Raw genomic sequence first — 24,013 nt, 5'->3', positions numbered from 1 at the left:
CCGCAGATAAACTATAGTAATATGTATTGTACAAATGTCTTCAAGTATCATGACCTCTGCCATATTTCCCAATCCTACCTCATACTTCATGACTAGTTATTATGTACTGCAGCATTCAACTCCCAAGCTAGATTCACAGCTGGTACGTATCTGTAATCAGTTATGCTTGAATAACTGTCCTCAACACATGGCCACTGCCAAAGGCCTCCAAACTGCTGACCTGAAGCTCATTCTCCATAAACCCATGGGATTTCCCCAGGTATTTCCTATTCACTTATCCGACCAGTAGGCAGCCTCGGTCGGCCGAGGCCCCGCCCACTCCAGAGGGAGAGCGAATGCTACTGGCCGCCATATGAATGAACGCGCGCTAACCAGCTGTCAGTCATGTGAAACTCCTTAAATCAGTCATCTGATAAAAGAGAGCATGATTCATCAAGAAAAGGCGACGGAGGGAATACGGGTGATTCAAATTTAAGGGAGTACATGATGTTTTGCTACTTTCTGTGGCTGTTTTAACCCCCAGAAAAACACCAGTGAACCAGCCTCAAATAGTACATCATGTCTGTAGCTGCAAGTAGGAATTAGAGTTGAATGATGTGTTTTGCAGCTCATTTGGTCAGTCAGCATGCCATGTTACTAGTTTGAGGCTACCGGCTTTTGAGCTTTGGGAGTACTGTGGCTTGTCCTCCGCTCTTGAAAGAGCACGATTCATCAAGAAAGGACAACCTAGAGAACATGAGTTGTTATAAAGGGGGGATATAAACAAGAAAATTGTGTTTAGCTACTTTCTGTGGCTATTTTAAACCACAAATTCGAGTAAACCAGCCCCAAAAGGGGCCAAACATTAACTGCGTGGTGGGTGGAAGTAGAAGTAAGAGTGTGTTTGGTGTGTTTTGTCACTCAGCTGGCTAATCAGCATGCTAATAGTGTGAGACTACCAGTGTTTGAGTTCTGGAGCCTCCGTGGTTCGCCCTCCTCTCCTCCATTAACGTCTCTACGCGTTCCAGTTGAGCTCTGACAACCTCCCGCTGGTGGAAAGTGAACGCCGGGTGTAAGGAGGCCATGGTGAAGAGCAAAGCCAGCTGCTCCAGAGTCACCGGCTCCGCTGTCTCCTCCAGTCCGGCCTCACAGCTGGGCTGGCTGGGGTGGAGCCCCGAGTAAGGCACCCCACAGCTCCGTGAATGCAATACGTCCATATGGCTCAACGTCCGATACAGTATCCCCGCACACTCCCTGTTCTTGGAGCCCAGCAGGGACAGGCAGACCAGCAGCCTGGAAAACACGACGGGGTCGGCCATGTCCGTCAGCAGCGCCAGGTCGGCGGGGCTGTTCGCCCGTGCCTCGAAGTCCCGCAGGACGTGGAAGTCTTTTCGGGCCAAGTCCTCCAGACAAGAGCCCAGGAAGCGGAGTTCGAGCGGCTGGCACATATGGAGGAGACCGCACATGAACTCCACTCGCTTGGCCGGGCTCAGGCGCAGACCGAACCACTCGAACACCGCCTCCTTGTCGAGTTCGAGTTGCAGCGGGCGGTTCCGTCTCCTGCTGTTCGGCTCCTCGGACCCGTTACAAGCGGCGGAACTAAAAGCGGTACCGAACGGGCAGTTCGTGCCACACTCTCCGCTTTCCCGTCGTTCCCCCTCGGCCGTGTCGCCCCCCTCCTCCGCCGCTCTCACCGGCAGCCTCATCTTAAGCATTATCCACTCCGTAAGGCGATCTGTTGAGCGAGCATCGGTGATATAAGGCTGCAAATACCGCCTCCCCGCCGATTTTTAGACATTCGAGAAGAAATCGTGGCCGAACTGGAACAGAATTCGCGAAAAAAAAAATCTTTCTCTCGTCAGGATAGGCGCTGTGGTTGTGGTCAGCTTGCCAGACTACTCGCTCCGCCGTGCCTCCAGAAAATCCTGCCAATCATTTTTGGACTCCTCCCCCCTCGTCCTGCGAACTGCTGGGTCCTAAACTTCTACTTTTGAAGAAACGAAACTGCATTTGCGACCTGCTTCCATGAAAATGAGACGACAGTATCCTGGAATAACCGTTACCGTTACCGTTAACCATTCAGAAACCGTTACAAATAACGGCTCTGCTCGAGAATACACAATGTCAAGCCTGTAATTCACACGCGACACTTTGCAAAGTCTCGCGATGATTTAAATTATAAGCTGTCAACCGCCCGTCGTTGCCATGACGACGTGCGGAGGAAAATTCGATGGATGTTCGCTTTTTCATTTCATATTTTAATTTACAGACATGTGAAGTTATTATGGCATTAATGGACCGGTTCGCTGTGATAAAGGGGCTGTTGCCATCTAGTGGAAGCCCTTCATTCAACTCTCATTCTTTCCACTAGAGGGCGATGCTTCATCACAGCTGAGCCTGAGAACGTCCGTAATCCTTTGAACAAAACCCAAATCACTCCGTGGCATGTATATGAGGCTCCTGTCTTTCTCCATGATTTCTCATTTATGCACACGTAAATACATACATTGTTATTTCAGTGAAGTATGTATAAGTAAAAATGGTGAAAGCTGAGTCTAAAGTTGGCCTGTTTGATTTGGGTTGCCAGAAGGTTACCCCCTCACCCAACCAGAGAACAAACATATTTTTATACTAAATTCAAATGACTCACTTTTCTATATTGCAAACAAATATTGTTATGTGAAACAAAAATTCTACCCCCCGACCCAGAAGGATAAGCGGCTTAAAAATGTCTGTCTGTCTGACTTTTTGGTCTTCAGCCCACCATAAATATTGATATAACACAAAGTAAATATGAAAGTAGAGCTCAGTGAAAAGCAGATTAATTTCCTGAAACATATCGCTGTTGTCGGAACAAAACCTCATATCTCCATTTTTGACGTAACTCCATTTTTGACGTATATTGTATCAAACTTTCATGATGAATGGGCCAAAAGAAATGGCCCAAAATTGATTTGAAATATGTCTGGTTCCATTGACTTCCATTAAAAGTAAAGCATGTTTTTCCTTCTCCTGTGAAGTTACTATTTTGGAGATACGAGATTTTCTTCCGACAACAGCAATATACTTCAGTAGAATTTGAAAATTCCCAGGAAAGCACAAACTCATAGAAATTTAACTGAGGAAGCCTAACCATGGTCAAAGTTAATATTCTTCACATGATGCCACAGCCATCCATGGCCAGGAGTTCAAGATAATAGTATTGCCCTCACTGTGTCTGGGTGGGTGAGGTGACCCTCCCTTTCACACCATTACTCAGCACAATCTGTTAGCTAACGTAACAGAATCGCCAGTTATCGTTCTTGAACTGCCCAATGATGTTGCATTAGCGGTAGTTCGAAAAGATGCTTGACGTGTTTCGGTGGAAACAGGTGCTAGACTTCTCCTTCCAGCTTGGTAGCATCATAAGCGAGGGAGGCCTAGCTAGCAGGTGGAATAGGCACAGACTAAACTGGGGAGGAAACTTGGTAAAAACCACTAAAAGGTCTTTAGTCAGATGGGCTTGCAAGTGTTTTTAGAGCTCATAATCTAGACAACATTGCTGGAGAAATCATTGAACCCTTTTAAAAACTTTGGAAAGATGTGTTAATGCCACAACAGCAACTTTCCTCATTTCAAGCTGTTCTGAATTTTTACATAATAACTTTGCTGATAAATACTTTAGCTTTAATCTGTTCCTCGTCCTTGACACATGCCCTACAGATATAGACAGACCACCCCTACTTGCAGACTTTGTATACTTGTAATGCATGTTATGTTATGTCCTGCCCTGTTTGAGTTGCCAGGTCTTCTGCTATGGTACCTGAACTGTTTGGGTAAGGGTACGCCATTGGTAAGCCCACCTTTGATTCAAAATAGCTGTGCTAATATAAAGGTTTGTTTGAACAGAGGATTTGCGTCCCGGGTTTGCGGGAATAAAAATAAACACAGAGAGGGCCATTTACAAAAGGTACCTCACAGTTTCTGATGGCACCTCTGCCTCGTGTGGTTTAAGCTGACATTTTTATCCAGGTCCATCCTGTCTGCCCCTTATCCTGTAAACATACCTTTTCATTCAGAAACTGTCCAGCTGAGAATGTGGCGGAGGTGGTTATTTCATTGGACGCCTACCTTCAGTAAAATCAGAGCAGTAGCCGACACATCTGTGTTAATGTATTCAGCCTTAACTTCTGCAAATATTTTGAAGGAAATCAACTGTGTCTGGAGAACACCACAGAGATTGTCCTACTTCTGCACACGCTTAAAAAAAGATGGTTCTTCAAGGGTTCTTTAATATAGAAAAAGGTGATAAATACTCAGAAAAACCCTTTGCATGATTAAAGGGTCCGTAGCATCATGAAAGTGTTCTTCAGATTGCAGAGTGCGCTAGGTGGTTCTTTATAGATTCTTTTTGAAAACGGTTTTATATAGAACCAAAAAGGGTTCTTCTAGTGTGACTACACTATGTCAAGCCTGTATCAATAGAAGAACCCTTTTCAAAAAGATTCTATATAGAACCAGCACATTCTCCATCAATATGAAGAACCGTTTAGCGATGCAAAGATCCTGTTAATCATGCAAAGGGTTCTTTGAGTGTTCTCGGTTCTATATAGAACTGCTTTCTTTCCTAAAGAACCCTTGAATAACCATCTTTTTAAAGTATGTCAAGTCTGTAACACTTTAAGAAGCCTCTTTGGTGCAACACCGAACCCTTTTCAACAAGATTCTATATAGAACCATCAATATAAAGAACACTTTATCAATGCAAAGAATCCCTTTATCATGCATAGAGCTCTTTAAGTGTTCATGGGTCTGTACATGACCATGTTCTTTACTTGTCTTTACCATTAAAGAACTATCCTTTTTAAGTGTGTAGTATAAAGCACATTACAGCCCAAGCGTTAGCCTTAAGGGGGAATTCCAGGACATATTTCATACAGTAAGATGTAAGCAAAGTCTTTAAGAGTGGTTTGATGTAAAATGGTGCATTGTGGAGAAATGTATTTCTTTAAAGTGGTGAAGACAGGAACCAGGGGTTGTGATGTCTATAATGCAAATATTACCATTTTATTTACAATCCAAATTATTTTTATATGCTATGTTGATGGAAAAATAGTGGTATAATTGGAAAAAAAAAGTTTTTGCTGCTATTCAGCTTTACAATGCACTGCAGGTACCGCTGCACCATGAATGGACTGGATAGATTTTAGGCCAAAACCCCTAGCAAAAACATCCCAGGCATCAGGCAACATGTATGTAACCATTTTGTATTAATAGCTTGCTGTGAGAAAGCTTTTCAAGCTATTTCAGACGTTTGGTTCCTATCAGCACCACTTTGAACAGTTCTGACTTTGTAAGTTTCTCTAGGATGGCTCATTTCACATCAAACCACTCTGAATGACAGTGTTTACATCTTAACCATTTAATTATGTAGAAATTCTGAAAACTCAGTGGAATTCCCATTTAATGTTTGTGCAACGTCAATAAACTATAACATATAACGAATGTTTGACAGCAGGAGGTGTCGTGTCAGCTACTCTATTTGTGTTGGTCCGTGGAATAGGCCCAGGCCTCGAAAGCATGGAGCCTTTTTGGTTTGATTTTCTTTGAAGGTGGTTTTGTGGAGGGGCTGAACCCACACTCCTCCCTTCCTCTCTCTCTTTCTCTCTCTCTCTCTGAGCCCTCTCACCCTCTCATTCACAGCACTGAGGTTATACGTCACTGTCTGTGTAGCTATAAACACAAGCTGCATCTATCCATTCAGCTGGACTTGGGCACACAGGCTTGTGTCAATGATGAGTAGGGTTGGTCCTTTTTCTTAGTTATTCAGCTACTTTTTGAAACTAGCCTAGCAATTCTGGAGGCCATCTGACAAAAGGTGAGTAATCAATTTATCTTCAAGCTTTTTTGAACTTCGTTTTAAGACAAAGGAACCAATGGAAAGGGTTTAGGATTACTTGGAGTTCGAATAGTTAGATTGCATTAACAATACATTAAATTACAGTGTTACATTGACTTACATGTAAAACTTTCTCCTTAAGGCTTTTGTGAGGTTGTTCTGGCTGTGTTGTTACCTTTTGTATATTTATTGGCAGAAATAGTCTTGCAGTGCTAGTTACTTCTTGAAGTAAATTATCTTCATAGGCATATTAGATTAGAGGATGCTGCAAAAACCTCTTGTTGTTATGACGCATCAGTCTCAGACTGTTTATTTTATTGAATACATAGATACGGTATTGTGCACAAGTCAAAGACCACCTGTCATTTTCTTCATTTCCACTCAAAATGGTCTTTAAGCACAAGTTCTTCATTTTTCAGAGTCAGGAAAAAGAGTGTCTGCTCTTCTTTATCCTACCTTCCACTCTTTTCAGGAGACTCACTTTCGAAGAAATCTGCAAGGATATTTTTCCGCTCCTCCAAAGTTCAGTCTTAGAAGTTGGTTGCATTTCCTGATCCTAATGATTCAAGTATTCCCAAACACATTCAGTGATGTTAAGGTCTGCAGTCCATTTATTCTGAGACCACCGATAACTTCTTTGTTTGATTCGCAAATTTTCCTCTCTTTCATTTGTTTCCTTTTCTGAATAAGGGCTTCTTAGCTACACATCCTTTCAGACGCATAGCATTGAGTTGTCTTCTCACAGTGGAAAGATGGACAGAAACACCAGTGGATTTTTTAAGATTTTCTCCTCTCTCTCAAAGATGAAAGTGTTAAGTGCTGTTTACCTGATGGTGGTAGTTTTGGTGGTCTACCAGGTCTTGCATGGTTATTAAGAGTCCCGTTTTCTCCTTATCGTTTAACCATTTCTTGAATTATCTTCTGAGAAATATTACCTGAAAAATGAATGACTTGTACTTAATGGCTGTTTTGTTGTATGTTCACCTGGCTATTATGAACAGGTAGTCACCAAACTTGAATAATGTTTAACATGCAGGAATTCTCGGATACAGTTTTAATGCCCAGAAGACCTATAATGAGGAAATGGATGTTGGGGTTGCTAATGGTCTGTCTTTTCCTGACACACACCAGAGGACAGGATCAGAAGGACATCCAAGCTGGTTTGTTGCCGTAATTTTTTCCTCTACTATAAATTCTTGTAATTATCACCACCTGATGCACTGTATGCACAATTATGTCCTCATTACAGTCATATTTTGATATTTTGCAGTGTTATATTGTTGTCCTGATGTACTGTTGACTCAAAATTATATTTGTTTGATTGAATTGTTGTGAATTTCTCTAGAAACCTATTCCTCTCACTATCCACTTTCTTAGTAGCACCTGTCTTGTACTTCCACTCATAGGTCACTATACAAGCTATCTACCATAGCTACATACCCTACCTACCTTATAGTTCACTATAGAAGTCTACAATTATAGACTGTATCCCCTTTTTTATTGCACAGTTTGTCATCTGCCCCCTATAGCATTCATCATTGGTCAGTTTCATTGTTGATCAGATATTATTTGCGTGGTGGGCCATTCTCAGCACAGCCCTAATACTGACATGGTAGTTTGTGTGTGGAGTGTTGCTGGAGTTTTATTATATGTCAGTATCACTGCTGGGTTGAGAGTGGTCCAACGTGTAAACATATCCAGCTAAAAGAGGCTCTGTGGTCAGAAACTGACCACTGATGAAGGGCTAGTGGATGGGTAACACAAACTGTGCATCCACAAATGGTCTACACCATCTAACTGTACACCAGGTTTCTAATCAAGTGGCCAATGAGTGTAGACCTGTCGGCAAACGCTTTCCTGGACTTGCAGGTTGTAGCACCTCTCCAAATGACTTGGTGTACATCCTTGATGGCTCTTCGAGTCTGGGGCTTGCAGACTTCGACACAGCCAAGCGATGGCTCATCAACATCACCAGCAGCTTTGATGTGAGTTCCAGACACACGCAGGTGGCCGTGGTCCAGTACAGCGACACTCCACGACTAGAGATCCCTCTGGGGAAGCACCAGAGCACTCAAGAACTTCTCAGAGACATTGCTTCCATCTCCTACCTGGGGGGCAAGACTCAGACCGGCCGTGCCATTAAGTTCGCCACTGACCACGTCTTCTCCACACCAAACTATACTAAGAAGGCCACAAGAAACCGCATTGCTGTGGTTCTAACTGATGGTCGCTCTCAAGATGACGTGGTGGATCCAGCAATGGAGGCCAAAGCCCAGAACATTGTGTTGTTTGCTGTTGGTGTGGGCGATGAGATCACAAACGCTGAGCTGGTGTCCATGGCCAACAAACCTTCATCCACTTATGTCCTTCACGTGGAGGACTACACCTCCATTGGGAATTTAAGGGACAGGATGGAGCAGAAACTCTGCGAGGGTGAGTTAAGCTCCACTTTTTTGCGCGAGGCATCCCACAGTTCTGGGCTTGGAGGGTGACAGACGCCCAACACCATCTAATCCTGAGGATGAGCTCTGATTTGGAAATGATGGTAGCCCTCTTTGAACACTGTTTAGTAACCCATTTGAGATGTATGTTTGGAAGGAGAGCAGGATGAAAGACAGTTGGATCCTCTGCCAGAGGGACTAATGATTTAATACTGAGTGCTCTTTCATGGACATGTTTTCTCCACTTTTATGTTAAGTGCCTTAATTACCTCATTTACCAAGGGCCCAAATCATGGAAAACTGGATTTTCCTCACTTTTTAGAAATAAAAGAGCTATTTGTGGTACTTATACATTCTTAAAGTTTGTAAATGTAATGTTCACTCCCCAGTCCATACAGCCCATATATGGAATCTAGGCCTGTTATGAATTCGCTTTTGTGATGTAACAAAAATGAATGCAGTTACATATATACAAGTTTGTGCCACCCATTCACAATGAAGTTATAAAGAGTGTTTTAGAACAGAGGTAAGGGATAAAGGGAGGTTTTTATGTCAGAATGGTACATAAATAAATGCACACACCTAAATTAGTAGGCCTAAAAGGAAAAATTAAATATATAACATGAAAAATGTAACATATGGGCCCTTTAAGAGATATAAGAAAGGAGATGCAATACGCTGAAAGTCGAAAGTCAAAAATGTTAATATTGCAAAAATTGTGTAGCCAACAGTATCTTGCTAGTGGATGCTATGCCACGTTAGCATTTTTGGTCAAGCTATTACTTTACGCTTAGTTCTTCCTCCTGTCTGCAAGGACAGTGGATTTAATTCATTTCCATTTTTTGTTATTTATTCCTATTTATATGCCAATTTTAGATCATTTAATAATTTGAGCTAAAATGCAATAAAACATTTGACTGACGTTGCATGATTTCGTTCCTCAGAATCTGTGTGTCCTTTGAGGATCACTGGTACAGTGAACGGGCAGAAGGGCTTCGACCTGATGAGTCTGATGGACATTGAGGTGGTGGCTAAAAAGGTCCAGGGATCTCTCATATCAGAAGGAGCTTACCTGCTGAACCCTCGCCTGGACCTCACCCGCAGCACCAGGTAGCTTCTTTTGAAACATTAGTGTCAAAAATACAACCACTACACTGGACATCAGGTGCATTTGGTGTTTTCTATAGCTCCTCAATTAATTGTGTCAATTAAATGAATCAATTAAATGAGGCCACTGATTTTTGAAGCAAAAATAAGTTAAAACCTCCTTTTAGAGAACACATTTTAATGCATAAATTTACAAACATTTCAGCACATTGGGAAAAAAAACATAAAATGTAGCATATGCTAGAGTTATGGCACATTTTATATTGTATGGTTTTTCCCAATATGTTTTAGAACATTTACATTGTACATGCCAAAGAAACATTATGGCATAGAGTATATTGCTTATAATGAGAGTGACTAACTGGGTGTTGGGGTCTGCAAGGTGGCATTCACACTGGGGTACACGGTGATTGGATAAAATCTTTATCATATAGATATCTGCACACTCATGACTCATGGAAATATCCAGTTTCTTACAGCATCTCACCAGTTAGCTTCCATCAACATTATGCGGACAGACTTGATGTCTATTTATCTCCCTCTTATTTATAATGAATCTCACATATGGTAACTGTTTGCAAACACATCTTTCACACAGTACTTGAATAATTAAATCAGTAAGATGTAAATAATGTCATTCAGAGTGGTTTGATGTGAAATGCTCCATTTTAGAGAAATTGACCATGTCAGAATTGTTCATAGTGGTGGTGATGGGAACCAGATGTCAAAATGTGTGAGTGTAATGCTTCTACAGAAATGTATTACATAAAATTATTACAAGTAACACTGCCTGATGCCCGAGACGTTATTTTATGATATTTAAGGCCAAAATCATATCACAAAAATATGTATTTTTAAATCCATTCATGGCAGAGAGGTACATGCAGTGTGTTGTAAGGCAAAATAGTCCCAAAGAAAACATTCAGATTTACCTCAATTTTATCATTATCAACATTGCATATAAAAACTCAGAAGACAGGTCCACCACTGTAAAGAAATTGAAGTCTGTAAGTTTTTTACAATGAAGCATTTCACATCAAACCACTGTAAATAGCTGTGTTTATTTAGAGTGGTTTGATAACATTGATTTAGCTCTTTTAAATATCTAAATGATTACCATCAACGAATATAGGAAAATATATATTTTATCAAAAATATACATGCTGCACAGCAGAGGCCTTCTGGAATCTATGTAACCTTCTTATTTGGCCTGTGGCGTGTCAGACAGATAAATATGACATATAATTATTGTGATCCAAATAGATAGTCTATCATAAATCTTTAGTTTAATGTTAGATGCTAGTGGGTGGAGTGGTGTACTTTGAAAACATTAACTTGTTTGAGACATAATCATAGTGAATAAACAAGCAAATTATATTCTCATGTTTCACTCATTGCACTGGGACCTATAAGATATACTGTTTAAACATACTAATACACTTCACAGTGAGATCTTTCCAGAAGGCCTCCCTCCTTCATATGTGTTTGTGGCCACACTGCGTGTGAAGAACCCAGCTCACCGTATGAAGTTTGACCTATGGAGGGTGCTGTCTGAGAATGGGGTCAGGCAGGTTGCTGTGACCTTTAATGGAGCTGAGAAATCTGTGACCTTCACCAGCACCAGCACAGTGAAGAATGAACAGACTGTCATATTCAACGACCGAGGCATTAAGGTCTGTCAGATCTTTTAAAAACATTATTTCTGCCTATTCCTAACAAGGTTAGAATTTCAGTTGTTATTTACATCAAAGTATAACACATAGTAAATTACTTGTATTCTGTTTTCCACATTTCTCCTAAAGTAATAGAGCAAAACTTACATGCCGCTTGGCTTAGATGAGACACAGATATTAGGAGATGACTTGCAGTTTGCTTCCCGGTATTCAGTTTTTATGTGGTATTTATTCACTTTTGGGGAAACTAATCTATTTTTAAATTGTTTTAGTTAACTTGTTTTCAAATTTAAATATACACTATATTTTAGACACCATATACAGTGCAGATCAGATCAGTATGTGGCCGAGGCGAGCTGGTTTGTACCAAAGTAGCGGCGTAGTATGCTTCTAGCATCTAGTCTTCTAGCATAGCAGGCCCCAATCACAGAATTTAATTAAAAGGTTTCCTTCTGTGTTGTGCTCTTGAAAAGAGATTAATAAAAGAAGTGAAAAGAGCTTCCTCTGTTGGATAATTGCAGATCTTTAGCAATTAGCTTCTTACAGCCTTCTGCTTGCCTTGAATGTAGATCTGTTTATGCTTTCTTACTGTTACCGTTTTGAGAGAAGGGTGAAAAGACGAAAAAATTAAGTGTGCTTATTTCTAAGGTGTTTTGTTTAATCAAATGTCTCAAAACCATTCTGAAAGAACCGTCTGTACATCCGAGTGTATGGGAGGCAAATCCAGCCAAAATGGAAATGAAAATGAAAACAATAAAATGTAAATGCAAACCTCTTTTTGCCATTTCTTTTTCCAAACATCTGCGCAAATATCCTGCCAAAATTGAAAATGAAATCAAATGCCTTCATTTGCAATTTCATTTTTCACATGAGCGTGAGCCATTTGTGACAAAACTAAAAATAAATTGAAAACAGCTATTTGTCTTTTCATTTTAGTCATTATTCTGGTTTTTCATATCCAAATCTAAAATGAAAAAGCTAACAGACAAAAGAAAACACAAACTTCACTTTAGCTTTGATTTGGTCTTCATGAAACGCAGAATACATGTCAAAACTAAAATCAAAATGCAAAGTTTACTTTCTTATTTCTTTTTCATAGCGATCGGCTGCAAATCTGACCAAATTAAAATGAGAATGCAAAATGAATAAATCAACAGCAAAGTGACAGTTCGTGATTCCATTTTCGGACGCGCTTTAACTGTTAGAACGAAAAGGCAAATGAAAACGAACATCAGCACCACCTGCTGGAAATTAACTTTTCATTTTGCAGTTTTCATTTTCTTTTTCATACTGACCAACATACAAATATATGTTAATTAGCACTAGGTGGGGCTACGGGGTACATTTTAGGACACCCTCAGCCATCTGAGAAAAAACACCGTCATTTCTCAGATCTGGTGACCAAACGGCCCCAGTGAAAAGGTATCAGACCAAACGGCCTCATTAAAAACTGTGAAAATTACACTGGCATTTATATCGAGATACACAATATTTCACTAAAATGAAATAACTGTTTTCAATTTATTTTTATTTTTGTCACAAACGGCTCGTGCTCAGGTGAAAAGTTTCACACACATTTTCTAAGCCGCTTCTCCCTCAGGGTCGCGGGTCATGTGAAAAATGAAATTGTAAATGAAGGTATTTCATTTCATTTTCAATTGTGCCAGGATATTTGCACAGACGTTTTGAAAAAGAAATGGCAAAAAGAGGTTTGCATTTACATCTTATTGTTTTCATTTTCATTTCCTTCTTGTCTGGATTTGCCTCCCATACCAAGTGAAGATGAAATTATGGCAAGAACAGCAATGCTACAAGCATAAACAGTGCAGAGCTTCAGCAGACATGAGACTGGGAATTCATGACTAGCACAGTTGTTAGTGCTAAAATAAGTGCCTATAAAATTGAACCAGATGATAAACTGCCAGTTAAACATCACTGTTAATTTCTAACAGACTCGCTTTAGCTTTTTAACACACATTTTCTTTTTGCAACTGGATATATTCTGCCCTCACTAGCTGGCTGAACAGGTAGCAGAATGCTAGCTGGCTAACAGGCTAATGCTACATCAATAAAAGACAGACTTCAAGTTTAGGCCTTTAAATAAAGCATTATTTAAAAATGGAGACATATCAAGTAAATAATGTTACGTACATGCCTGTTATGAGTTAAAATGTCTGTATTTATACTAGAGCTGACTTAAAAACCCAAGTAGCACGGAGCTAACTCCACTTAGCTAGCTACCATTAGTTGTCATGGTGAAAATATAAGGAGCTTTATTGAAATGCTGGTTCAAAAAACATTTATACAGATTTATACAGTAGACACTATTGTGAAAAATACCTTATGATTTAATGTGTAGCGACCTGACTCTACACTGTCTTTTAAAAATAATTCTGTTTGATACTACACCTACGCATTTGATGACACTATGTAGCTATGCGTGACAACACCGGTAGCCATGAAGGGTCTGCCAGCTGGCCTTAAAAAAAGAGGAAACACTGTTTTTTGAATGTGTCTATACTGTTTAATCTGCATCCATGTTTTGTGTCTGTTTTTTGTGGATCCCCAGATTCTGATGAAAATGCATACTAATTTGTCTATTCTGTTTCCCTAAAGAGGCTCTTTGATACAGACTGGCACCAGTTGAAGCTGTTGGTGAAGCCCAAACGCATCACTTGTTACCTAGATGATGTGTATGTGGAGGAGCAGCTCCTGGACCCAGTGGTTCCTATTTACATCAATGGCAAGACACAGGTGGCCAAAAAAGTCAACATAGAAACCACTGTCCCCGTAAGTGGTTCCAACATTTCATTATTCTGTCCTCAATGCAATCCCAAGGTACATTTAGTAAGCCTCTCTGCCCTATATGCTAACCCAGCTGTCTGTGGCCTAGTTATTTTCTGCTAAATTAGGCTAGTTTTACTTTCTGCTACCAAATTGTTTTGCTTGCAAAAATGCTAGCAATTTTGTTTCACTGTGACTTACTGTAGCTTATTGTTAGTTGCTCGATGAAAGATTTATGTCTATAACATGTTTTATTCCCTGTGAGAAAAACCAACAGAGACCAGCAAAAGCAGGTTGTGTTTTAGATGCTAATATACTAGTCAACCAGCATGAATTCAATACTAGCTGGGTGACCAATACTAGCAGGCTGTTGGTTTAAATTAACTTACTGCCCAGCTGAAAAATAACAGCTTATGAAAAATAACACCCCCCCCCCCCCCCACGCTGTGTTTCTGACACTGGTATGGAGATCAGCAGCAATGGATGCTGCTAAACTCATCACCAACAAAACCAGCATATTTTGTGTTTTGGATGCAAGTATACTGGTAAACCATGACCTTGCTGAGTGACCAGCTTTCTCAGCGCTCCTTCCTGCATGTTGGTCTGCACTGTTTTTTTTTTTTGTTTTTTTTTTTCAGCATGGCAGCCAAACCAGTAGTGCTAATGCTGAATGAAATGAACAGAGCCTGTTAAAATGATTAACAAGCTTACGCTTACGCCTGTTTTCATGCCCTGTTTTCGTCCCTTGTTAGCCATATTAGCTTTTTGGCTAAGCATTTAAGTGAACCATGCTATTTGTGTCCTGTTCAGATCATCCTGCAGAAGCTGCGGGTTTACTGCGACCCTCTCCAGAGTGAGAGAGAAACAGCTTGTGAGATATACTCTGTGGTAAGACGCTGTCAACTGTTTACCTATCTCATATGCCATTTACAATGTCCTTCCTTTTCTGACGTCTCCTTATGTCTCTTCATCACAGGAGGATGACCGGGTAAGTTGATTTCTGAAGCAGCCTTTTTCGTTCTGTGTCACGTCATGTGTCATCTGACTTTTTATGTGTATCATCATCAGTGTCCTGCAGATCGCGTCCTTGCTGTGGAGGGATGCGAGTGCCCCAGTGGCAAACCTGGCCCACCTGGCCTACCTGGGACTATGGTAGGCAATTTATCTATGTCAAACCAACTGACAACTCTCATCTCTCCTTCATAGGAATCTAGTTAAATACAGGCTTTTAAATCACAAACATGAAAGAATACTGTTAGAATATGTTCACAGATTTAGGAAAAATAAATGTTGAACTTTTTGGAATTAGTATCCCATGAATGTGCCTAAGTCATGGGGAAGCATTTTAAGCACAAATGGCTTAAAGCATGCATAGCTCGTGGATAGGTGAGCAATATTAGGAAAAAGTGTTGTTTTATTAATCTGTGTGCATCAGAAAATGTAGCTTGATTGATATTGTTCCAGCACTAACTCTGTGGTAAATGCAGGGGTTCAGGGGAGAAAAGGGGCGAGAGGGACCCCCCGGCCCAGATGGAAAGCCTGTGAGTCTCAATTTCTGTCACTGAGATGTAAACAAAGTCATTTTGAGTGATTTGCTGTGAAATAGTTGATTGTAAAGAGATTTCCTTACAATGGTGGTGATCCAGGAACCAGGAGTGATGTGTACAGCTCAAATATATCCAATTTATTTGCAATCCCAAATGACCACTGAGCCTACAGGTTTCGTCTAAGGTTTTATATATAACTTTGCTAATTCTAATTACATGGTGATAAATTGAAATAATGCTTTCTTTGGGTGCTATTTCCACCATGAATTCTTTAAAAAGTAGATGTTTTAGGCCAGAATTCCAAACCTATTGTGAGATCATATCTCAGGCATCATGTATTTATAGCCATTTCATGCATTAACTTTCTGTGGTGTTGCTTGTAGAGGCATTACATGCTTCGGCTGTCTGGATCCTGTCACCACCACTGTAAACTGAAATCTGAATCTGAAAGTTTCTCATGAACAGAGCATTTCACATGCTAACACTTTGAATGACTCTGTTTATGTCTTAATCACATCATGTAGCCATTTTGAAAAATCAGTGGAATTCATCTTGAATGTCTTGGTTATCAGTATCAATAGTGCTTGTGTCCTAAATTGAGACCAATAGCATATTAGATAAAACATGAATCTGCATTTCTTGATCTTTCCTCGATAAGGGGAAGTCTGGAGAAAGAGGGGCACCTGGGGAGCCTGGAAGGAATGGGGAGAAAGTGAGTGAAATAATCTTTTTAATAAAGGTCACATATTTCTTTGATCGGTGAGGCCTAAGGGACTAGTTCACTCACAAGTTTGGCCATAATGAATGAAGGGTGTTAGTTATAATTACACAAATGAAATTATGTTTTAATTTATTGTGAGCCTGTTTGTTTTTCTCCCTTCTTCCTCCTCTGTTCCCAGGGTGAGGCAGGTCAACCAGGACAAAAAGGAGAGAGAGGACTGACTGGGGCCAAAGTAAGTCATATAATCATACCTTAAAGTTAGCAAAAGCTGCCCACATTAGTCATTTTAAGAAGCAGTTACACCTTTTACTTTGCAGTGTATCCCTGTATTTTTCATAGAAAGAATAGACACATTAAAGGTTAGACTAGCTTTTTTGTCAATCTATTTCTAACACACCACTGATAAGTTGTCTATACTTTGCCATGCTTTGCAGACATATTACTGATTGTGATATATGCACACTCTTCACAGGGGGATATGGGAATGCCAGGACCACCAGGAAGACCTGGCCCCCCAGGACCAACAGTAGGACAAATGTTAAATCAATAATTCAAGCAAGAATCAAATGCAGACAGTTTTTTTTTTGTTTAACCCCGATGTTGCTGTTCAGCTTGTTTAATGTATGAAGTTGGCTTGCTTAGTCTTGGACTGGAGTGATGAGGCTAATTAAGCTAATAGTTAAGCACAGTGCTAACTGCATGATTAAATCACCACATACTTGCCATAAAACATGTCAGGTAATCTCAGATGACCTGGTTTCTGACACTGTATGACTTACTGTTATCTATAAAAATGGACAAAAATATAATGCATAGCTAAAAACAGTAGTACCAATCAAACGCTGATGTTCCTTCTTCTTTAGGGCCCTGGACTCTCTACATGGGATGATTCTGGAGTTGAAGGAAGCAAGGTAAAAATGTCTCTTGTCTAAAACACACAGAACACACAGATCACACAAATGTCTAGAACATGCCAGTGTTCTGCCATTACGCCTCCCTCACTGATCTGAATGTGTTTATTCTAAAGGAAATCTCAGGACAGCCAGGGGAAATGGGACCCCCAGGAAAACCTGGACCAATGGTGAGGCATCATATGATCTTGTAGCATTACATATGGTTTTGCAGCATGTTTATGAAGTGTAGCTTTATTGGTGGGGACAGTGCCAAAAGACAAAGTAGAATTAACCAAACTGACACTGAAACTTCACACTCATGAGGAAAGAGACAAATGTGGAACATTATTGCTTAGGAAATACAAAACCAGGCAAGGATCTGCCTCTGAATAAGTCTACTTACAAAAGCTTTTCCCAACTTCCCATATGTTTGTAATTTTCCGTTAGGAAAAAATGTGAGCAAAACTAAGTGGCAAATTCAGTCAATGAATGAACCCACATTTGGTGTTGCCTTCCAACATCTGAAGTTCTTTTGCTTTTGCTGCTATGACTATTCTCTTCTAATATTTCAGTGTGGCCCATAAAATATATAATTTTGGTGAGACTAGAAGCTCATAACCAAACCAAAGTCCAAGAATTCAGCACTGTCCCTTCCAGGCATGAGCATTGTGTATTCCTATTGCATGAATATATGTACCAGTTTCTGAGTAAAGCTCCTGCTGACTGACACATTCATTTAGGCTTGAAATTACAGACTGGTGCAAATAATACCATTTTGGAAGCTTTCTGGAAGATGTGAACACTTTATTCTGATGTAGACGCTCAGCTTGTATTTAGCTTACATTTGACTAAAAGAGAATTTCACTTTTTTCCAAAATGAATGCATAATTAAGTTGTTGAGGTGTAAATAACGTAATTCAGAGTGATCTGAGGTGAAATGTTTCATTGTAGAGACTCAGGTTTCCTTACAGTGGTGGTGATAGGAACCAGGAGTGACATGTCTACAACACAAATATAGCCAGTTGATTTGCTATTTATTTATTATCCAAAGCTAAGTTTCAAAAACAAAACATCATCCCAGAATGATCAGAAAACTGCATTTCAGGCATCAGACAAAGAACTTTGTGAGGGAGCTTTTAAAGGCATTAACCTATTCAGACATCTGGTTCCTATCACCACCAGTGCAAACAATTCTGAGTGTTAATCTCTCCTGAATGGAGCATTTTATACCAAAGCTCTCTGAATAATTTACATTTAAAAGGTAAAATTATGCAGAAATTTTATCTTTGTTTTAATTTAAAAATTCTCAAATTCCCCTTAAACTATCTAGTAAAATCTCTATTAAAGTCTAACCCTCAACCCAAAACCTAAATATAACCCTAATTCTCACCATAACATGGTAGACAATCTACAGGGAACCATCCACACAAAATAGGACTGGTGTTTGCAAGTAGACAAAACACTGTAATATTTTTGCAGTGGTTCAGAGAGTAACCTGTTATTTAACACCATATTTTCTCTATAGGGCGAGCCTGGTATACCTGGAAAAGATGGACTCCCTGGGCCCGCTGGACCAAAGGTACATTAATACCAATAATTGCAGATTACAACTGGCTTTTTTTTCCACTCATAGCAATTACTATTCCACACCTATCCCTGCTGCTTCAGAAGGCCATGCCATGAAACAGTGCCAAGTGTGCTGATCTGTTACTGTAACACATCGACGGATTATTTTGAAGCTAGTCAAAGCCAGCTAATGTCATTTCTCAAGGTCCTGTTAGCTCACATGGGACAAGTCTATGCAGAGCTATTTTTAAGAGCTCAGGGGCATATTTGTGGTTGGGCTTGCGCCTTTTTCATCCTCCTTTTAGACGTTTTTTGCTGTTTGCCAACATGAAGCAGACATCTTCCCTCAACCCAGCTAAATAAAGCAGCTGTGACGCCCAGATTATGATGAGTAGATGACACAGTCTTGTGTTTCAGGTCTAGTTCACTGTACGTTGGAATGTGAGGCGGGAGGACTGTTTAGAGTCAAAACATTGACAGAAGGTATTTGCTCATTTCTGGGATCTGGCAAAGACGTTTCTTTGGTCAAGAGTTTTTAAAGTTATGCAACTGAGTGAAAATCACAGTGTTGACTAAAGGATGACCATCAGTAAACGGCTGTTTGAGGGCCTAATTGATTTTTTTAGGTGCAGCACATGGTTATTTTGCATGAGTACTTGCAAATGGTCATTATTATTATTAGCATGCAGGGGTGGGTGAACCGGCAGAAATATAATGTCCCAATATTTTGACACATTATTATATTAAAAGAAATATATCTCATTGAGACACCACTGACCCAATACTAGGCATCCGTATACAGTTTATATTAGGAGACAATGCTGGTTTGGTTATTGGAGGGAATAAAAGAATGTATCCAATCAATTCTTGTAACAAATCTAGCCAGAAATAACATGCAGTGTTTGAATAGTTTGAGCATAATAGTCTCCTTTAAGGTGCTCATATTAAAATGAGTGTTCAATTAAAAACAGCTCATTTGAAAGGCTTTGTGTTTTTTTTCTTTTTTCATTTTTTTTTGTCAGATAGAAATCAGCATTGGCAGATATTCAAGATTTCGGTAACGGAAGTCAGTATCACATAAGAAAACGTGGTATCGTACCACCTCTAGTACCACAGTGTTTTGATTTGAATTGTGAGAACAGTGGATGAAATGCACCAGTAAAAGGCTTTGAAAAAAACAATACATACTCACAATACAAAGCACAATTCATTTTTAAGGAAAAAAATCAAACAGTTGGTCAATGTAAATAAAACAATATAATGTCATAATAGACTGGCATCCAGTCTGCTACTATATTACTAATTTATAAAGATGCATCATAGTGTTATCTGCATGCAGTTGTTTAAAAAATGATCAACAGTTACATGTATAGATCATTTCAAATCAATATTTGATGAATTTACTGTATTCCTGAATAACAGATTGTTTAAGCGCTGCTGGGTTACTATGTCTTTGTTTTATTCTTTTTACTGTGTTTTTAACCCTCTACAAATAAAATCTATATTTCTCTATAGTCCTAATCTGGGTAGATGTACCCCTGTTTTTTACATTTTAGGAATGTGTACATATTCGCATCAGCATTGACAGATATGTGTGTAAAGCCTATTGGAAAACTGCATCAGTCAGCAGACAGTTCCCACATCAGTGCACCCCTAATAGTTTATGTAGTTACACTGGTTGCTGCTGCTGTTGTTGTTTTTGGTGCTGTTGTTGTTGTTTACAGGCTTTCTATAATTGATGTAAATCTGTCTTTTTTATGATGGATGAAATTGTAGAAGTACTGGCGTTACGAATGTTTTGGTGATACCCAAGATATACTCAGAAAAGGGTACTGTGGCACAATAATTATAAGATATTGCCACATTGACACCCTGGTTAGTATTTCTTGCAGAGTGAATTTGAGTGTAATCTTGTGGATTGCATAATAACTAAGAAAATTATCTTGATTTGCTTGATCTGTCTGACATTTCACTAAGTAGAGTCAGAGTAGAGGGGCAGTGTGGTCACAGTTGGTTTCTTGAACTGAGGCTTTTCCATCGTCACTAGGAGCACTTGGGCGTCTTTCGCCCAAATCTATTTTGAGCCCTCTGCATCTGTCCCAGCATCTGTGTCGGCTCCTGTCCAAGGGGAGAAACACACACACTCTCTCTCTCTCGCTTGCTCTCTCTCTCTCTCTCTCGCTTGCTCTCTCTCTCTATCTCTCTCTCTGCCACCCTCCCTCCTGAGGACTTAAAGTTAGTGACATTCTTCCATTTACTGCTCCATTAAGCTATGCACACTTACCAGCAAACAGCTTTGATAAAACCTCTTGGCAGAGTTTAGTGTTTGCTCATGTCTGATAATTGGATGCCGGTCTGTTTGGAAGATGTGACATTTAGAGATGCTGTTTAAATCCAGTGCTTGACTAATTGACTCTCTTAATGAGGAATTATTCCAAATTTCATGCATAATTCAATTCTTAATACATAAACAAAGTCATTCAGTATATTTTGACATCAAATGGTGCATAAAAGAGAACTTAGATTTCTTTACAGTGGTGGTGGTTGTGAACCAGGGGTAACACAAGTATCACTCCAAACTATGAGCTCCAAACCTACACAGGTCCTCTGAGTTTTTATAATGTAATATAGTTTCTGTGGGAACTACTTTTGCCTTACAACACCCTGCTTGTACCTCTCCATCATGAATGGGTCTAAAATATTGTTTTAATGCAAAAGCTTGTCCAAAATTAGTGCAAATCAATGTCTTAGCATAGTCATAACCATCCAACCAGAATGACTTTTTATTACATCTTGACAATTTACATTGACAGATTCTTTTTAACTACTGTTCTATTTCAGTAAACAGCTTGGCCTATGTTAAAGGGGAACTCCACCGACTTTTCATAACATCTGTATAGGTCAGTTGTTGAGATGTAAACAGTGATTTTAGAGTGGTTTGGTGTAAAATACTTTAGTGTAGAGAAACTTCACGAGTCAGAATTGTTCATGGCAGTTCTCACAGGAACCAGACATCTGAGGAGTTTATTGCCTGTAAAAGCTCCATCACCGAGAATTGTTACAAGAAATGGTTATAAATACACTGTTGATGTCTGAGACATTGTTTATGATAGTTTTGCGACAACCTTTTGGCTTTAATCATATTTTTTTAATACACTTGTGGCTGAAATATACATGCAGGGTGCTGTGAAACATAAAAGTCCCCAATAGAAATCATATATTTTACCAACATCACTGTTACATTTATATACTCAGAAAACGCTGGTTGTTTTGGATAGTAAATAAAATCATTAAATCATTATACACTGTAAACATTGAAACTCCTGGTTCCTTTTGTAACAGGGGGCAAGGAGGCGGACGCATATGAGATTTATTATGGGCAAATCCAAAATCAGGGTCGAGACAGTCCAGGGTCATAGAGCCAACACGGATTGAATGGGGGACAGACATGACAGACCAACATTAAACAATAAGCAGCTTCAAACAACATACAGTAACCAGAACAACCAACATACAAACAGTACAACCAGAACAGTACAAACACCACGGCAGATAACACCAACAAAGACCAGCAAACACAGGGCTTAAATACACAGGGAAAACAAGGGACAGGTGGAAAACAGGTGGAGACCATTAGGGGCGGAGTCATGAAACGAGGGGGCTAAACCAAAACAGGAACACATGGACAGGACTGGGAGGGGCCAATCATGACACCTTTCACAACCACTGTAAGGAAATCCAAGTCAGTTTTTCTACAATAAAAGAAACTCAAACTAAATCACTCTGAATGACTTTGTCATCTCAATGATTGAGCTATGCAGAAGGTTATAAAAAATGGTGGAATTCCCCTTTAACATGATAACAACGAAAGGAAACTAGAACCTACAAATTAGCTTGACTGCATTTCCAGAACTACTAATTGGTGGCTACAGAACAAACATACCATGAGCTAGAGGATATTTTTGTATGGTATATTTTAAGTTCACCTAATTAGCAATGGTTATTTATACATTATATATTTTTCTTGAGCTTCTAGACTTGTCTAAATAACTGGTCTATTTTAGCCAACATACATACATGGAAAATGGGTAAAGCACCAGTTCAGATTCACTGCCTTAAATGTAGTCTGACAGCCAAGATGCTAGCTAACAAGTAATGGAAGTTTACCCCAACAATTAGCAATGTGCTAACTATATGCTTAAATCATCATACACTTGCCTCAAACCACTTTGAGTTGATAAGTAATCTCAAACAGACTTGCTTTTATGGTTTCTGACACTGTATGGCATACTGATCTCTGTAAAACGTGGACAAAAGTCATAGCAGAGCTAAAAACAGTAGCAATCTTGACATCTGAATTTTGCCTGTACTTTTGTCCATTTTAATAGATAACGCTGTCATACTGTCTATTTGAGATTACTTCACTTGAGTTTTGAGCCAAGTTGTACGTTGTTTGCACATTGCTAATTTTTGTAGGTGTAAACCTACGTTAGCCTTCAAGCTCTAAAAATAAACTTCAGACGCCAAACAGGTCTTGGCTGGCCCCAAACTATTATTAAGCTTGTAATGATGTTTCTCTTGGTGAACACTGGCCTATGTAATTATGTAGAATTTTCAAGGAGAATGTCAAAGTAATAGTATTTTCTTTAGTGCTGTGAGTTGTAGAGAAAAGAGTAAACTACTAGGGACTGGTTTGGGTAGGGTAATGTTCTTTTCTGTCCACATCAGCCTCATTGGAGTTTTCTCCACCCTCTCCAAGCATCCTCCTTTTTTGGCCTCCACCCCGAGATCAGAAAGCCCAGGTCATGCCCCCCCCGGCCCCCCAGCCCCAGAATGCTGGCTACAGTGGGTGATTAGCTAACCGAGGCGTGGTTTGATGTGGCCAAGTGGATAAAAGCCTGATCGGGGTGGGTTTGCCACGGCACAGCCGGCACAGCCGTCCTGCTGGAAAAGCTCTGTAATCACAGGGTTTGGGAGCATGTGTGCCGTGGCTGTAAAACCAACCGCCCTGCTGGTCCTGTGCCCATACCTTACTAGACACATTGACGTGAAAGGTTTGTGTTTTCACAAACTAATCTCTATCTGCTACATTAGGAAGATTACGATGGATTATCACAGGCAAACATGTTTACCTGGTACTTGGTAAAAGAACAGAAAACCATTGACTCACTTAAAATAGAAGCCAGTGGGCAGCTGCTGAAGGTTGGTGTCTGTTTTAACCCCTTAAATGGCCAAGGCCCAGCAGCAGGCTCAACATTTTTATATACTTCTATAACCCAAGAATAACCAGTAGTTACTGTATAATAAGCTCTAGTAAGCCTGGGACTTTAAGGGGTTAAGTGTGTTATGAGTCAATGAGTTTTCTGTTACTATCTCAGATTAAAGCGTTGAATGTGTTTAGACTGAACGATACAAAACTGTCAA

At 39.8% G+C, this 24,013-nt stretch overlaps 2 protein-coding genes across 6 annotated transcripts in view; one reads left to right on the top strand and one right to left on the bottom strand.

Moving 5' to 3' along the window:
* zcchc2 (zinc finger, CCHC domain containing 2) overlaps nucleotides 1–2,264 on the bottom strand; it is a 41,523-nt gene extending 39,259 nt beyond the window's left edge. For 3 of the 5 annotated variants that reach the window (XM_017707405.2, XM_017707406.2, XM_037547699.1), the window contains exon 1: nucleotides 939–2,263. In XM_017707405.2, coding sequence (XP_017562894.2) covers nucleotides 939–1,694 — 756 coding nt within the window. In that variant the 5' untranslated portion in view covers nucleotides 1,695–2,263. Of the gene's footprint in view, nucleotides 1–938 lie in introns of all 5 variants that reach the window. The other 2 variants (XR_005131851.1, XR_005131852.1) reach the window with 1 other exon arrangement.
* A 3,289-nt stretch (nucleotides 2,265–5,553) lies between these two features.
* Nucleotides 5,554–24,013, top strand: part of si:ch211-106n13.3 (vWFA and Collagen domain-containing protein) — a 48,083-nt gene continuing 29,623 nt past the window's right edge. Inside the window, exons 1-16 of the mRNA XM_017707367.2 lie at nucleotides 5,554–5,836; nucleotides 6,894–7,017; nucleotides 7,727–8,290; nucleotides 9,243–9,408; nucleotides 10,853–11,078; nucleotides 13,695–13,868; nucleotides 14,673–14,750; nucleotides 14,839–14,850; nucleotides 14,931–15,014; nucleotides 15,350–15,403; nucleotides 16,068–16,121; nucleotides 16,309–16,362; nucleotides 16,603–16,656; nucleotides 16,994–17,041; nucleotides 17,158–17,211; nucleotides 18,549–18,602. Coding sequence (XP_017562856.1) covers nucleotides 6,915–7,017; nucleotides 7,727–8,290; nucleotides 9,243–9,408; nucleotides 10,853–11,078; nucleotides 13,695–13,868; nucleotides 14,673–14,750; nucleotides 14,839–14,850; nucleotides 14,931–15,014; nucleotides 15,350–15,403; nucleotides 16,068–16,121; nucleotides 16,309–16,362; nucleotides 16,603–16,656; nucleotides 16,994–17,041; nucleotides 17,158–17,211; nucleotides 18,549–18,602 — 1,779 coding nt within the window. The 5' untranslated portion in view covers nucleotides 5,554–5,836; nucleotides 6,894–6,914. The remainder of the gene's footprint in view (nucleotides 5,837–6,893; nucleotides 7,018–7,726; nucleotides 8,291–9,242; nucleotides 9,409–10,852; nucleotides 11,079–13,694; nucleotides 13,869–14,672; nucleotides 14,751–14,838; nucleotides 14,851–14,930; nucleotides 15,015–15,349; nucleotides 15,404–16,067; nucleotides 16,122–16,308; nucleotides 16,363–16,602; nucleotides 16,657–16,993; nucleotides 17,042–17,157; nucleotides 17,212–18,548; nucleotides 18,603–24,013) is intronic.

This window comes from Pygocentrus nattereri, chromosome 19 (assembly GCF_015220715.1).
Source record: "Pygocentrus nattereri isolate fPygNat1 chromosome 19, fPygNat1.pri, whole genome shotgun sequence".
NCBI classification, from domain to species: Eukaryota; Metazoa; Chordata; class Actinopteri; order Characiformes; family Serrasalmidae; genus Pygocentrus; species Pygocentrus nattereri.
This window is presented reverse-complemented; position numbering and strand designations above follow the sequence as displayed.